Below are 13,030 nucleotides of genomic sequence, written 5' to 3'. Positions count from 1 at the left end.
CATATAGAACATTCATTTGCTTACTTTTTTCCTGCTGCCAGATGAAAATTATCATAATTCTGGGGTTTGAATAGGAATTAAGGCCTTGCCTTGTGTTAACACATCACTTTTATTATAAAATTACATATTACCGGGGAGATTGCTAATGATTCATGTGCCACTGAAAATATTTTTAGCTTCTTCCCCTTGATTTGATGATTTGTGTTTTTAAGGATATGTTTTCAGACAGCCTCCACAGTGTGTAGCTGTCCCTGTTTGCCTGCCCAAAAGAGACATCTGCATACGTAAATTAGTTTCTCTAAGATATTTTAGACAGATTTTCATAAGCTGGATGACAGTCTGGGCCCAAGCATCTAGCTTCTTGAGAAAAATTCCAAGGCAGTAGTAATGGTATTTTAAAGTTCTGATGGGGATCAGTTTTAACATGGTATTTTGCAATCAGATTTTGAGCACATGTAGAAGATCCTGAGACAAAGTTAATGACAGTATTTTCAAGATTAAACTGTGGTGACTATATATTTGAAACACTGTAAAAGTGACTCATGTCCTAAAATATACCTGATGAACGAGCTCATGGGCTATCACAGCAGCTACTCTCTGCTTGTTGGATGTGGCTGACTCCTCGGGATCATACAGCAGGTTTGTTTCTCGGTATGTGATCAGCCCCCAGTTCTCCATAGCACCTGTCCCGAAATCTGGAATAGCTATTTTATCTGCATTGAAAAAAAGAGACAATGATTACTACTGTATCCTTTAAATCAATTAGCTTGTCCTCTCTCTGTGTATTTACAGCCTGTTTTGCTTACCATTTGTGATTCGGGCTTACTACTGTGGACTGCAGGCTATGATCTGCGTTTAAGAAGAGAACTGGCCTACAGCAGCTGATATCAAGTGCCCTGGCTCTGCTCAGATTAACAGAGGTAGGATCAGTTGCACTAGATGAGGATCTGTCCTGGGAGGTGATGCTGTGCCATCTCCTGGGAACGTATGTATCATACATTACTTAATTTTGGCTCCAGAAATGAATACTGTTGTCTGGTGATGTGCTCTAGGCAGTAAACCTCCTGAAACTATTTGTAGCATAATGAGGCATGACATTGTTTGTCACACTGTCGTACTAAAAATATTTATTGACATGTTAACTGAAGTAAATCCCCCATGCAGTGAACAACATCTGCTTCTCCGCGTGGCAATTTGTGGGGGTCACTAATTTATGGTCACTAATCAATACAGGTTTAAATGAGAATTGCAAACTCAATTGAACTGGCATTTTCTTCTGCAAATAATGACCACAGGCTTTCTATGTGGGTTAGTGAAGAAGTACAGATGGATTTAAAACTGAATAGAATGAAAAACCCTTGCCCCACACCAACAGAAGATAGAAATTACTTATTTTAAATTAAACAACTTGATTACAGAATCAAAGCTGATAGTTTGGCAAGGGCTTCACTGACAGCCAAAATGAGGATGCAAGGAGAAAGATAATGCCAGAACCCATAAATCAATGTGAAATACAATATTTAAATAAACCATTATGCAGAAACATATTTGATTCATCAGGTTTGACCTGGATAACTTTTAATAATGAGGGAACAACATGGTAAGTCAAGATTAGTGATCCAACAAATAGACATTCTGGGAAAAACAGTATAGAATCTACAAAAGCATCTATCCTCTGACACTGCTGACCTGAAGATACTAGTCCACCCTGTCACACAGACAAGCCTTTATCCAGATGCTGCCATGGCAAAGTCAACAGGCTTTCATGACAATAAAAGTTTGAATATAAAGCACAGGTGAGTACCTATTATTACTGGGGACCAGTGTGTGAAAGAAAAACATATTGTACTGGTTTCCCTAATTCAGTTGTCATTGAAATGCAATCAGATATTTACAGTAAACTCAGGTGCTGTTTAGAAAGGAGGAGGTAAAAATCTTTCGTTAAAGTAATATAAGTTAGCCTGATAGGTACAGGTATAAATAGCCAACAAAAGTTTGCACAGCATTATTGTCTTCAAAGTTTGGGGGATTTTTTCCCCCATTATATTGTTTTGACTTCTTTGCAGCTAGTATTTACCATCTTTTTAGGTTCAGGAACCTAACTGAATTACTTCTCTGAACATCTTAGGGGCGAGAATTTCCAAAACTCTGATTGCATTCCCAGCTTGATTATTGTGCATTTTAAACTGCGTGAATCAGATCCAGAGTCCAGATAGTCCAAGCTAAAGGAAGCCCAAATGCACTACTTTCTCTTTGCTTGTTTTGTAACAAAGTGGGCAAATTTTGTGGGCAAAATTTGAGAGTGTGCCTGCTCTTATTTAGTCCCAGATCTTTATTTAGCCCAGCAGTAGAAACTACAAATTATATGCTGGACCACATTCATCTTTCTAGGAAGTGGATACACACCCACTTTGAGCTAAGGTTAATAAATAATATGACATACTCTCTGGCAGTTTACATCTTCACTTATCTCACTGCTGACTTTTGTCCCGAAGTTCACATGGAAGTGGTACATATTTTTCTGAAACTTCTGGCTCTGTTTTAAATCATGATGGTTCTTTGCTGATGACACCAATGCTTCCTTTGATTTTCCACAAGACACTTTAAAATAAACACGCCAGGACCAATTCTTCAGTTCACCAAACTGAACTGTGAGAACTGGTAACTAAACAGTAACTGAGACCAACTCATCCATCATGACATTTGGAAACATCTTGAACTACATTGGTACAGTTTTAAAACATCCTGACATAGTATATCAGCAGTTAGCAACCAAATGCTTCCATGCTGTTTTCCACCAAAGGACAGAGATCTGTAGGAGCAACATAACCATGACACTGAATTAACAAAATGAAAAATATAAATGTTAATAATCACCTAGTTTTGGAAGAGAATAGTTCAAATCAAAGTACTGTTCGAGGAAGTTGAATATAATTTCTGTTACATTTGCTGCATATTGTGCCGTGTGTATTTGCTGTGGCTGGGCGTAAACTCTTAGCTGCAAAATACAGAGAGACAACTGTCAAACATTGAAAAGGCATTTAACATGCATATCTATAACTGCAGGTTTTCTCTGACACTGGTCTGAACACTGAATTCTGTTCCCTATCACATTTATTCAACAAAGTTTTTCAAATGTTGTACGTAAGAGAAACCAAATCAACATAATCTGTGCCCACTTTCCACTGTTTGTCTAAAGTGTAAAACTGGCAAGACCCATGTCCAGAAGCTCAAGGTGGCCAAACCTGGAGCCGGACTGGAATGCATGCCAGCCCCTACTTCCCCACTGCCTGGTTTTCTCCAGAAGGAGACCTGAGCAAGCACAGTCAAAGGGGATCCACTTGTTCTGAGCAGTTCAATGATCTTGACTGATCCAATCAGATCAATCTTTAGGAGCACATCTGTATTGAAATGTGTCAGAAGTCCATAACACCTTATTTTATTCAACTTCTTCCTACCTTTCCTACGTATTATCATCATAGTTTCCTCTTGTCCTTGTATGTTTGAAGATCTCAAACCCACTGAACACAGTGCATTTACCAGATCTGTGATTCTTCCCAGATATGCTGGCCCATGCAGGTGAGTGGCTGTTTGACCAGGCCCTTGGGCCACACAGCCACCCAGTCACTGCTCTGGTGCTTTCTGGGTTGCTGTGCCCCAGGAAATCATAGGCAAAAATCAGCTCTCTCTTTTATAACCAAGCACGTCCAGGAAAAATGGCACATTTGGTAGCCCTGTGTGTGATGAGTGACAATTTCTGTGCTCCTCTTCATGTCTGAATGCAAAAAAATGATGTGTTGAATGCTGACCTTTCTATCCCTGAAGCTTGGTGTATGCATTCGGCTATTGGTGTCAACACTAGGAAACAAGCTCTAGAGGACTAGAGTCTTTATGGCACCCATGCCCACAATGAGGAGGCCTGCAGCTTGACAAAACCTTTTGAGAAGTTATCTTCACATTGTGAAGACAAAGTTTGAGTTCAGAATTCATGGAGTCTTTTGGGGATCTTTCCCTCAATCTCTTTGTCCCAAAGCCTGCTGGAGCTGTATGTAACCTGTTCTCTTCCCTATCCCCGAAAATCTCCAGTGTGGATGAGATTTCTATACCCTGTGAAGTTCCTGGTTTTAGGAAAACCAGTCCATCTTGTTTTGCCAGCTCCATGACTCTTATGAATGGGCCACATTCATCTGGCTATGCTGGTGTGGCTTGTTTGCTCCTTCAGTGCTGTCTTACAGTTTAGGGCCCAAGCTGAGCAAAGGAGCTGGTCTATTCCAAGAACTCTTCTGGAGTCTGACAACACATTAATTTCAATACCATGAAATTACACTTCCTCCAGTGAGAGGGGAGGATGGGAAAGCGGTCGGAAATAAAGCTGGAACAAAAAAAATGCTAAACCAAAAAAAGCTTATGAAATTCAATTGGGAATCCATTCCAGCCAGGGGATTTTCCCCCAGGGTCAATTTGCAATTACAATCTGCAATTTCCACTTCTGTAAGCTCTTTACCCAATTTAGCAGTTTTCAGTCCCCTAGCTGATCCATGTTAATGGTTTCCAAAACCTTCAGCCTGCACTAGAACTGACTTTGGTTTTCATTTGTATAATCTCCTCTGCGATTTTCCAAACCAGACATGCAGTACCTGACAGGTAATCAGCTCAGGAGCATTGTTTCCAGCTGTAGGCACATTTCCCACCATTGATTCCATGAATGTCTTCATTAGGGCTTTCAGAGTGAATGGCAGAGTTTTCAAGTAATTTACTATGTCATGTGAACTGTATGCTCTTGCTGTTGTTTATGAAAGTAATTTATGGATCATGTGGATACTTTCTGTCAGATGAGGGATTTATTGTTAGAAATTTACACAGCAAACTATGGAATGTTCTTTTCAGTAACTGGTTGAATCTAAATACCTCATTGTTCAGCTGGTCTTCCAAGTTGGACAGCAAGCCTTGGAAAGGTTGGAAGAAAAACTTTCTATATATGTGATTAAAAACCCTAAAGATAGTCTGGTTTTCCTTGGGAAAAGATCATTTTTAGTGATGGATCTTACACATGTATTTTATATTGGTACAGCTATGTTCATGTTAGGAGAAAGGAAACAGTTATGATTTTAACCTCACTTAAACCCCAAGTTTTCTAGTGCAGGCAAGTCCTCAGACATTGTTTAGTGAACAGCATTAATAAAATATGTAGTAACCAATGCCTGAATTAGAAGATGTTTCTTCAGGCAACCTCTGTACTGACACGAATACCCCTGCTTCCACACACACACACACACTTTAATTACCATGTTTCAGTGAACACTCCCTTCTATTTAGAAAAGCTACAACCAGTCAGGAACATTGTGGGCTGTACTGTTTTGCTTGGGGAAAAAAAACAAATAGTGACCTCGGGGCCATATTCTGGAGCGTGGCATGGATAAGTAGTGAATGTTTAACTTCTGCATGTAGAAAAAAGTGTTACACACTTCTTCAGTACACTTTTTTCCCTACCACGCTATGTTTTGCACAAAAATCTAGACAAAATCTAATTTTTAAAGAAACTAAACTCTAGAGAATATCTATTGAAACCAAATAGTCAAAGTCCTGTCCCTGATAATGAGTGGATCAGCTCTGCTGAAGAGCAGTTGGTTAACAAAATTGTGTGACTGGGTAGCCTAAAAATGTACTCCTGTGAATTACTGAGCCAAACAGCAGGGAACTAAGAATATTACATCTCTATCTCAAACCAGGCTCCATTTGCTTGTTAAGTGTAATTTAGCTTTAGTTATTTGTCAAGTAATAATATAAGCATACAGCATGACACTAGCGAGGGCACAGAGGGAGGCCTCAGCACAGTGCTGTGACAGGAAGTCTTTGCTAAGAGCTGAATCAGAACTTTGGAGATTTCTACAAGACAGATTTTATCAGTGAACAGCCTTAAGTAGGGAAGGATTTGATGAGCTTTTTCAGTTAAAGAAACTAAGGAACAGCTAACTTGCTAAGGGAACAGTGGCCTGGCTGGGGTTTTATTCTAGATTTCCTGTCCATTTGTGACACTGTCTCCAGAAAATGAGGAAAGCACTGCCAGCTCACATGAACAAGATGACCATGTGTTACATAAGGGGAAAGGAAGAGGAAGAAGCAAGGGCATACAGCCCTAGGGATCACTGTCTTTATCAGATGAGAAAAAGATCTAAACCAATAAATAATTAACAGCAGGTTGAGTATCCCAAACTAGGTTTAGGCTAAATGAGGAGTTTCTGCTGAGGGGCAAGTTGTATTCTGGATTTCAGTTTGTGATTCAATGTAATGTCTTGTGATCTCTTTATGCTACACCTTCAGGAGACTTGTATCTAAGCAAGAAATGGATTGGCCTGCCCACTGCATCTAAGTGAAGGAGCTATTTTAATTTAATGGATTCAGATTCAAACCTATTCTCTTCTTTAGGGCATCTACCAAATATCCATCTGTTTAGGCAGACACTATCACTTCTATACTTATTTCTACAGAACTTACACTGGGCAGTTGCCTGTTGCCACTGTTGTAAAATAAAGCAAGCCAGTACATAATGGCACACAGCACTGCAGTCCTATGTCTCAACGGCTGTAATAACACCAAGTGCTTAGATTCACACTTTTTAACCCACAGAAAACTATAAAGTATTTGTATTCATGGCCTGTGACTCTCCTGTACCCCCTAACTTGTACATTCCTTCAGTCACCGGGCTTCGAGTCAGGGATCAGTTCGTAGAAAGAGTGCTTCTTCCTCACCTGTGTGCTCGTGTGAGAGGTACTGACTGGGATCTCAGAAAGATGGGAGACAGGGAAGGACTGCAAAACACTGAATGTCATCAAGGTCAGAGGGACCACTGTGAACACCTAATCTGATAAAACAGGCTGCATAAAATAAGCTATAGGAAAAGAAAAAATATGTCCCTGTTTGTATAAAAGGAGATTAAAAAAAAAAAGCAAATCAAGGCACATCTGTTATCTGAACCATGTTCAGGCTCCAGAAGGACTTACAGGTTTTCCACTAGCAGATATTCTCTCTACCCAGTCAAACTGGTGCACCGCAAAGCATACCAAGTAAGTGCTCATGGGGACTGACTTCTCAAAAGTTGTTCGATTCCAGCCATTGCCAAGCTGTACAGTTTTCTGTGGAAATACAAAAGTAATTAAACTGATTTTTGAAATTGCAAACACACACATAAAAGTACAACATTTGTATGAAGGCTGCAACTGCATAGGAAAAACAAATCACCTCTCCAGGTCTGCATCTTCTGGCATTTCATTACTGAAGGCATGAGAACAGACAAGATAGTTTTCTTCTGCAATACATAAAATGGTACTTTGCTTTTTTGGCACTTAACAGGTTTACCTTGTTCTAATTTCATCAGGGATTTGAAATCGTCCACATGAACAGGAATTTTGCCAACAGGAATTTTCTGGTGTATGCTGTGTTTTGTTCTTGCAATAGTAGCATAAAATAACTTCACTTTGGACAGAGCAGAGAAGAGACTGAATTCTCTCCTCTCTTAAATACATGCATCACGTATTTAAGTCATGAAGCAGGGATGCTACCTGGGATAAAGACCAGTCTAATGAATCTATCCTGAACTCATTCAAATACAAATGAGCACTGCTAACTGGTAGATTGCTTAAATGTAGATGAAATTTAGTGCTGATCATAGTTTTTATTTTGCAAATCAATTAAGAAACATTCCTGATTTTCCCAGATGGTTTTCTCTCTAAGTTTGCTGACAACACTAAATAGGAAGGGGCAAACACTGACCTCTTCTTTCCCATGACCAGTGACAGGACTCAAGGAAATGGCATGAACTTGAGTCAGGGGAAGTTTAGGTTTGATTTTAGGAAAAGGGTTTTCACCCAGAGGGTGAAAACTGGAACAGGTTCCCCAGGGAAGTGGTCACAACACCAAGCCTGACAGAGTTCCAGAAGTATCTGGACAATGCTCTCAGGCACAGGGTGTGATTCTTGGGGTATCCTGTGCAAGGCCAGTAGTTGGACTTAATGATACTGATGGGTCCCTTACAACTCAGCTTATTCTATTATTCTCTTCTAAATATATATTTCTTCTATTCCTTTTCTGCTATAGTCTGATATTTTTTGTGCTTCTGACTGGATGACTAACTTAAATAGAACAAAAGCCAAAATCATATAAAAGACATTAGCCTTCTAGAGATACAGGGGTTCACGAGGCTTGTTTGTTATAAACACAATAAAGCACAGACAGTTAATGTTACAGGTAGTATGATTCCATGAGCAAACAAACCATTTCACAGATATATTCATAACCCCTTTTCACAAAGGTATTCACAATCTAATTTTCCATTATTTTACCCATTTTGACTCTATTTTGATATCTTTTGTTATTTCAACAGTCAAGACTTGAGTGGAAAAAAAACCTGAAAAAAACTCAACTCCAGTGAAAAATGCAAATGAAATGTACAAGATTCTGATTTTGCTGATCTTATTTTGCCATGTTGCTTATAAAGCTCCACACCACCCAAACTACTACAGGACATATAACATACAATGTGCCTTGCTTTTAGAAACTGTTACATTTCCATCTGTGGAAAAGATTTTTCCCAAAGTTCTTTCACTACTAAGAACAGAGCTACTGACCTTGACCAGATGAAAAAGTGCCCTGCTATAATCCCTTAGTCAAACCTCAATATGAATTCAGCATAATCTACATTTTCTTATCTGTACTTGCTTTTTAGCAAATCAATTAAGAAGCAGTAGTTAGCCCTTTGCAAGCTTATTATTGTAGGTCCGTACTAGAGGCAAGGTCCACATGTCAAGGTGTAAAGTAAACCTCAAAACACAATAAATCTTGATAACATACAGTGTTATCCCCTTACTTCCTTGCTTGTACCCTCACTTATCTGAGGTCTGTGAGGAAAGGTACAGCACTCTCCTTTCATGTGTTGTTCATCAAAGTGCCTGGTGCTCTTCCAGGTATCATAGAAACAGTTTTAATAACAGTGGGTCAGAGCTTTAAATGTGCAAAGGGTATGGATGCATCTGTATCAGCTTGATAATAGATATCTCAGCTGCATTGCTAGGAGAATAAGTTTGGGGGACTCTAAATATGACAGTACACAGTAAAGCAGACCTTTGTTTTCTGGGTGGGGGAGTGATTGGAAAAATGCAAATGCCAGCAGCCTGGAGGCTGGAAGTTCTTTTTTCTTTCTTTTTTTTTTTTTCTTTTTTTCTTTTTTTTTTTTTGGTAAACTTGGCACTTTATCTCCCACTTCAGAACTTATTAGTAGAAATTATACAATAGACTTACACATTCAGTTGAACTAATCAGTAGAAACTCTCTCATCTGAAAGCCATTCAGTCTTCCTCCAGAAGGCCCAGAGGTAGATAATTGATGCCATTGAATTTCATACAAAACTTGGAATTTGACACACTAGGTCTAGAAATGGATTATTTAGGAAATTATAGACATGGTGGGATGACAAATATCCACACCCATGAGCTGACAGATGGGGTTTCAGATCCTCCATTATTAAAAATCCTAATCCTAGTCTTTCTGGCTAGCAGGATTCTTTGCCATTAAATTGTGATCAGTAGATCCTCATTTTGGACCAGTACGCAGTTTTAATGATTATTTTAGACTTTCCATCTGGGAAACAGCTGTCTTTCAGAGTACCCATTCTCCAAGCCTACCCAGTTTGACTATAAAACCTGCCAATATCTATTTATAGTTAGCAGGGGTTACTCACACAGAATACCTGAACAGAGGGTCAGCTGGCTAAAGATAGAGGAGATGTTTCATTTTTGCTTTGGATTTGACTGTGTGCTGCCATATTGTTGTTGGTGGAGCACTTCAAGTGCAGAACAGCCAAGCAGTTCTGTTCATGGAATATTTATTAACCATGAGTTTTACAGTGCCTGAGTGGTAGAGTCTGTGAATGTGCAAGAACCTGGTGACCCACCCTACTTTTCAGTGGCTCTACAGAACCATTCCACTTAGGCAGCAGTTGGGAAAGACATACCTCTACCGGCATGTTTGAAAGCACATGGTACACATCTTGATGGATGATGGATATGTTGTAAGTTGCCTTTTTGTTTGGCTCGTCAAAGCAGGGAAATGATTTCCGTGCATCTGTTGGCTCATGATCAGTAGCTGCAATGCTCCTGAAACAAACAACACATTGGCAAGACTTCATTACATAGCTTTGAAATCTTTTCTGTAATTTCTAAGCATATTTTGTTAATGATTTCACAAACTAAATTCAACTACAAATATTTGTGCGTATTTTTCCATTCATAAGAGCAGGTGACATCAGAAATGCATGAGCTGACATCACATAGTCAGTCTGTCATCAACATCCTCTAGGTTTCAGAGCAAAAGCTAATGCAAATTGTTTATCATCAAATATTTTTAGGAGCCAGGCAATAAGATAGGCATGACCCCTCATGGATAGTGAAAATTTTGCTCATCCTCCTTCTGTGCCTTCACATTGGTTTATGCCCCTAAAATAAAGAACTGATGATATCATCTGAAATGAACAAGTCACTCTAAGAGTTGCTTACCCACTACAGCATATATTGGGATTAGGGTCTTGAACATCTCCTGAAGCAACACCTTAAAATTGTGTAAATGCCAATAAATCTCATCCTGCTGTGTGTTTCTTTTTCTGCATTTACCACATACAGTTTTCTCGTGGTGCTGTTATGCTCCCCTGACTCCATTAGTGAAACAGCTGGAGAAAGCATGGAAAGTTCAGGTGAACACCCCAGTACATAACTCATGCTATGCAAGCTGTGTTGAGAGGGCTAGAAAGTTATCTCAGTTATGCAACACCAACTGGAGGAGCTAGACAATAGGGGTCATGTAAAAACATAAGGTGAAGGTTGTGAGTGTTCATATTGTGCTTGCTTCTCTCAGTGACATCGGGCTCCCCCATTAATGACCCACACAGTGGCAGAGCATATTCTCCAGTGATTGATGGTGAAAGGGATCACAGATGCTCCTTCAATTAATCTGGAATGTTGAGCATTTTCTGACAGCACTTCTACAGCTGCTCCAACTACATTAAGGTAGTTTTTCTTTCCAAAAAGTAATTAAAAGTGTACATCATAAATTACAGATCTGCAGCAATCCTACAAGCTCACTTGACAACCAATTTTTCAATGCTTCTGTTGCCCTTGGCATTTCCCTGTGACGGTTAAATACTAAACTGGTCATTAGGAACTTGTAGCAGCAAGGGTCATTTAGAAGCCTGATGGAGGTAATATGTCTGGGTTCTCTCCATTCTTGTTCCTTGGAATAGGAGCTCAAAGGCTCATGGGCAGAAAGCATAATGAACATTCACCTTAACATAATTTTAGACTCAATATTGAGTTTCTTTTGCTTGGTGAATTCTTTGCTGTCACTCTCTACTTTTCAAAGGATTTGAGAGCTATTTCACAATTGAGTTAACTCCAAGCCTCCAGGGCAATGCTTCAGAGCTATTGGTTAAAAACTTGGCTATATATTTTGACACATTTATGTTTTGTTCCTACAGACTGATAACATTGTGATATATCTGTTGATTTATAAAGTGATAATCCATCTATCCTCATATGTTTGTGGAGGCAGACAGACCTTAGGAGAGAAAAACCTTAGCACTACCCTTCCTACAGGCTAGATGATGAGAACTCCAGACTATGGCAGGCACAGAAGTGGCAGTAGAAACATGAAATGTGGTAATTCACTTTCAAGCTGCATAATGTAGTTTTTAGATAAGATTTTCTTCACTTCTTGGTGGCTTCTCCTCTTGAAGTTGATGTCCAGACCTTTAAATGTGAACTGGAGATGGCAGTTGTAAACATCATAGTAATAAGAAGTGAAGATCTGGCTGAGACTGCATCCAGCTGTTCCCAAAATAAAACAGTGATGCATTTAGAACCATGATGAATTTTCCTTTTTTCTCCTCCCCCAAAGTACAAGGCATTAGTGTCAAACCCTTCCTCCCTGAACTAATTAAAGCACTTTTCTCCGAGTCTTTCTTAAAATTCCGATGTGTTGCTTCTTCTGAGAAAACTTTCTTATTGAGGAAGAAAATCAGGAGTGTTACTTTTGTACACAGAAGAAAACTTTGCCCTACTGTATTCAATAAAATCCTAAATACATCCCTGTTAGCCATGTCCCAGCCTCTTGTTCTTTTATGGACAACAGAGAGAATTCCTACAAAAGGAAAGCCATACCTTGTCACTAATAGTAGTGCAAAATCCAAGCCAGAGGCTGTGACATGTTTGTATTATTTGTAATATTAAGGAAAAAATACAAGGGGGCTTTAGCACATTCCTTGACAGAAACTAATGACTTGAATAACGTATTACACCAGGCAAGGACTCTTCTTTTCCTCCTTTCCATAGTATCTGAAAACAATACAAGTGTAATGTAGTTATGCTCACTGCATCATGCAAAGTAGGGAAGGACTGTTACCCCTTTTTTATCAATGGGAAAATGAAATGCACAGACAGAGGAATAGTTTTAACAAAGGACTTAAGTGCTTACAGCTAGATTTGGGAACCCACAGGAGCATCTAGGCAGGTCTATGTCTAAAATCTACATTTTCAAAGTTTCTGCTTTCTTGTTCCCTACCTACGTGGGCACATCAATTTAAATAGTCATGATTCCAAGGTATCTCAAGATCTGCTTCAGGGCATGTCCAAAAGTACCTTTTTCCTCATGGGGGTTGTGTGATCTGTCTGAACAGGATTCCCAAATGAGGCATCCTTCTCCCTAAGCCTCTCAAGGATCCCAGACTTAGAGGCATGTTCAACACACATCTACCTGTTTTCCACGAAGTGTGGTGGGAGATTTGAATCTAAGCAACAGCAGAGCCTGGGCATGTGCCCAGTTTGTAAACAAAAGGCCCTATAGCAATGCTTTGGCAAACCTTTGCCTTCACAGATAAACAGCTGGGGAGCAGCTCACCCCTAGGAGCTGACTTTCCAATGTTATTAAGTCTCTCAAAAGGTCCTGCTGCTTCTAACACCGTACAGAAAGGATAATAGAGTAGGTTAAT

At 39.4% G+C, this 13,030-nt stretch overlaps 1 protein-coding gene across 1 annotated transcript in view; it reads right to left on the bottom strand.

Moving 5' to 3' along the window:
- The window catches only part of ENPEP (glutamyl aminopeptidase), a 46,873-nt gene that overhangs the window by 19,559 nt on the left and 14,284 nt on the right, over window positions 1-13,030 (bottom strand). Inside the window, exons 3-6 of the mRNA XM_069013353.1 lie at window positions 10,007-10,148; window positions 7,002-7,133; window positions 2,878-2,998; window positions 559-713 (exon numbers count right to left, since the gene is read on the bottom strand). Coding sequence (XP_068869454.1) covers window positions 559-713; window positions 2,878-2,998; window positions 7,002-7,133; window positions 10,007-10,148 — 550 coding nt within the window. The remainder of the gene's footprint in view (window positions 1-558; window positions 714-2,877; window positions 2,999-7,001; window positions 7,134-10,006; window positions 10,149-13,030) is intronic.

This window comes from Aphelocoma coerulescens, chromosome 4 (assembly GCF_041296385.1).
Source record: "Aphelocoma coerulescens isolate FSJ_1873_10779 chromosome 4, UR_Acoe_1.0, whole genome shotgun sequence".
Classification (NCBI taxonomy): domain Eukaryota; kingdom Metazoa; phylum Chordata; class Aves; order Passeriformes; family Corvidae; genus Aphelocoma; species Aphelocoma coerulescens.
This window is presented reverse-complemented; position numbering and strand designations above follow the sequence as displayed.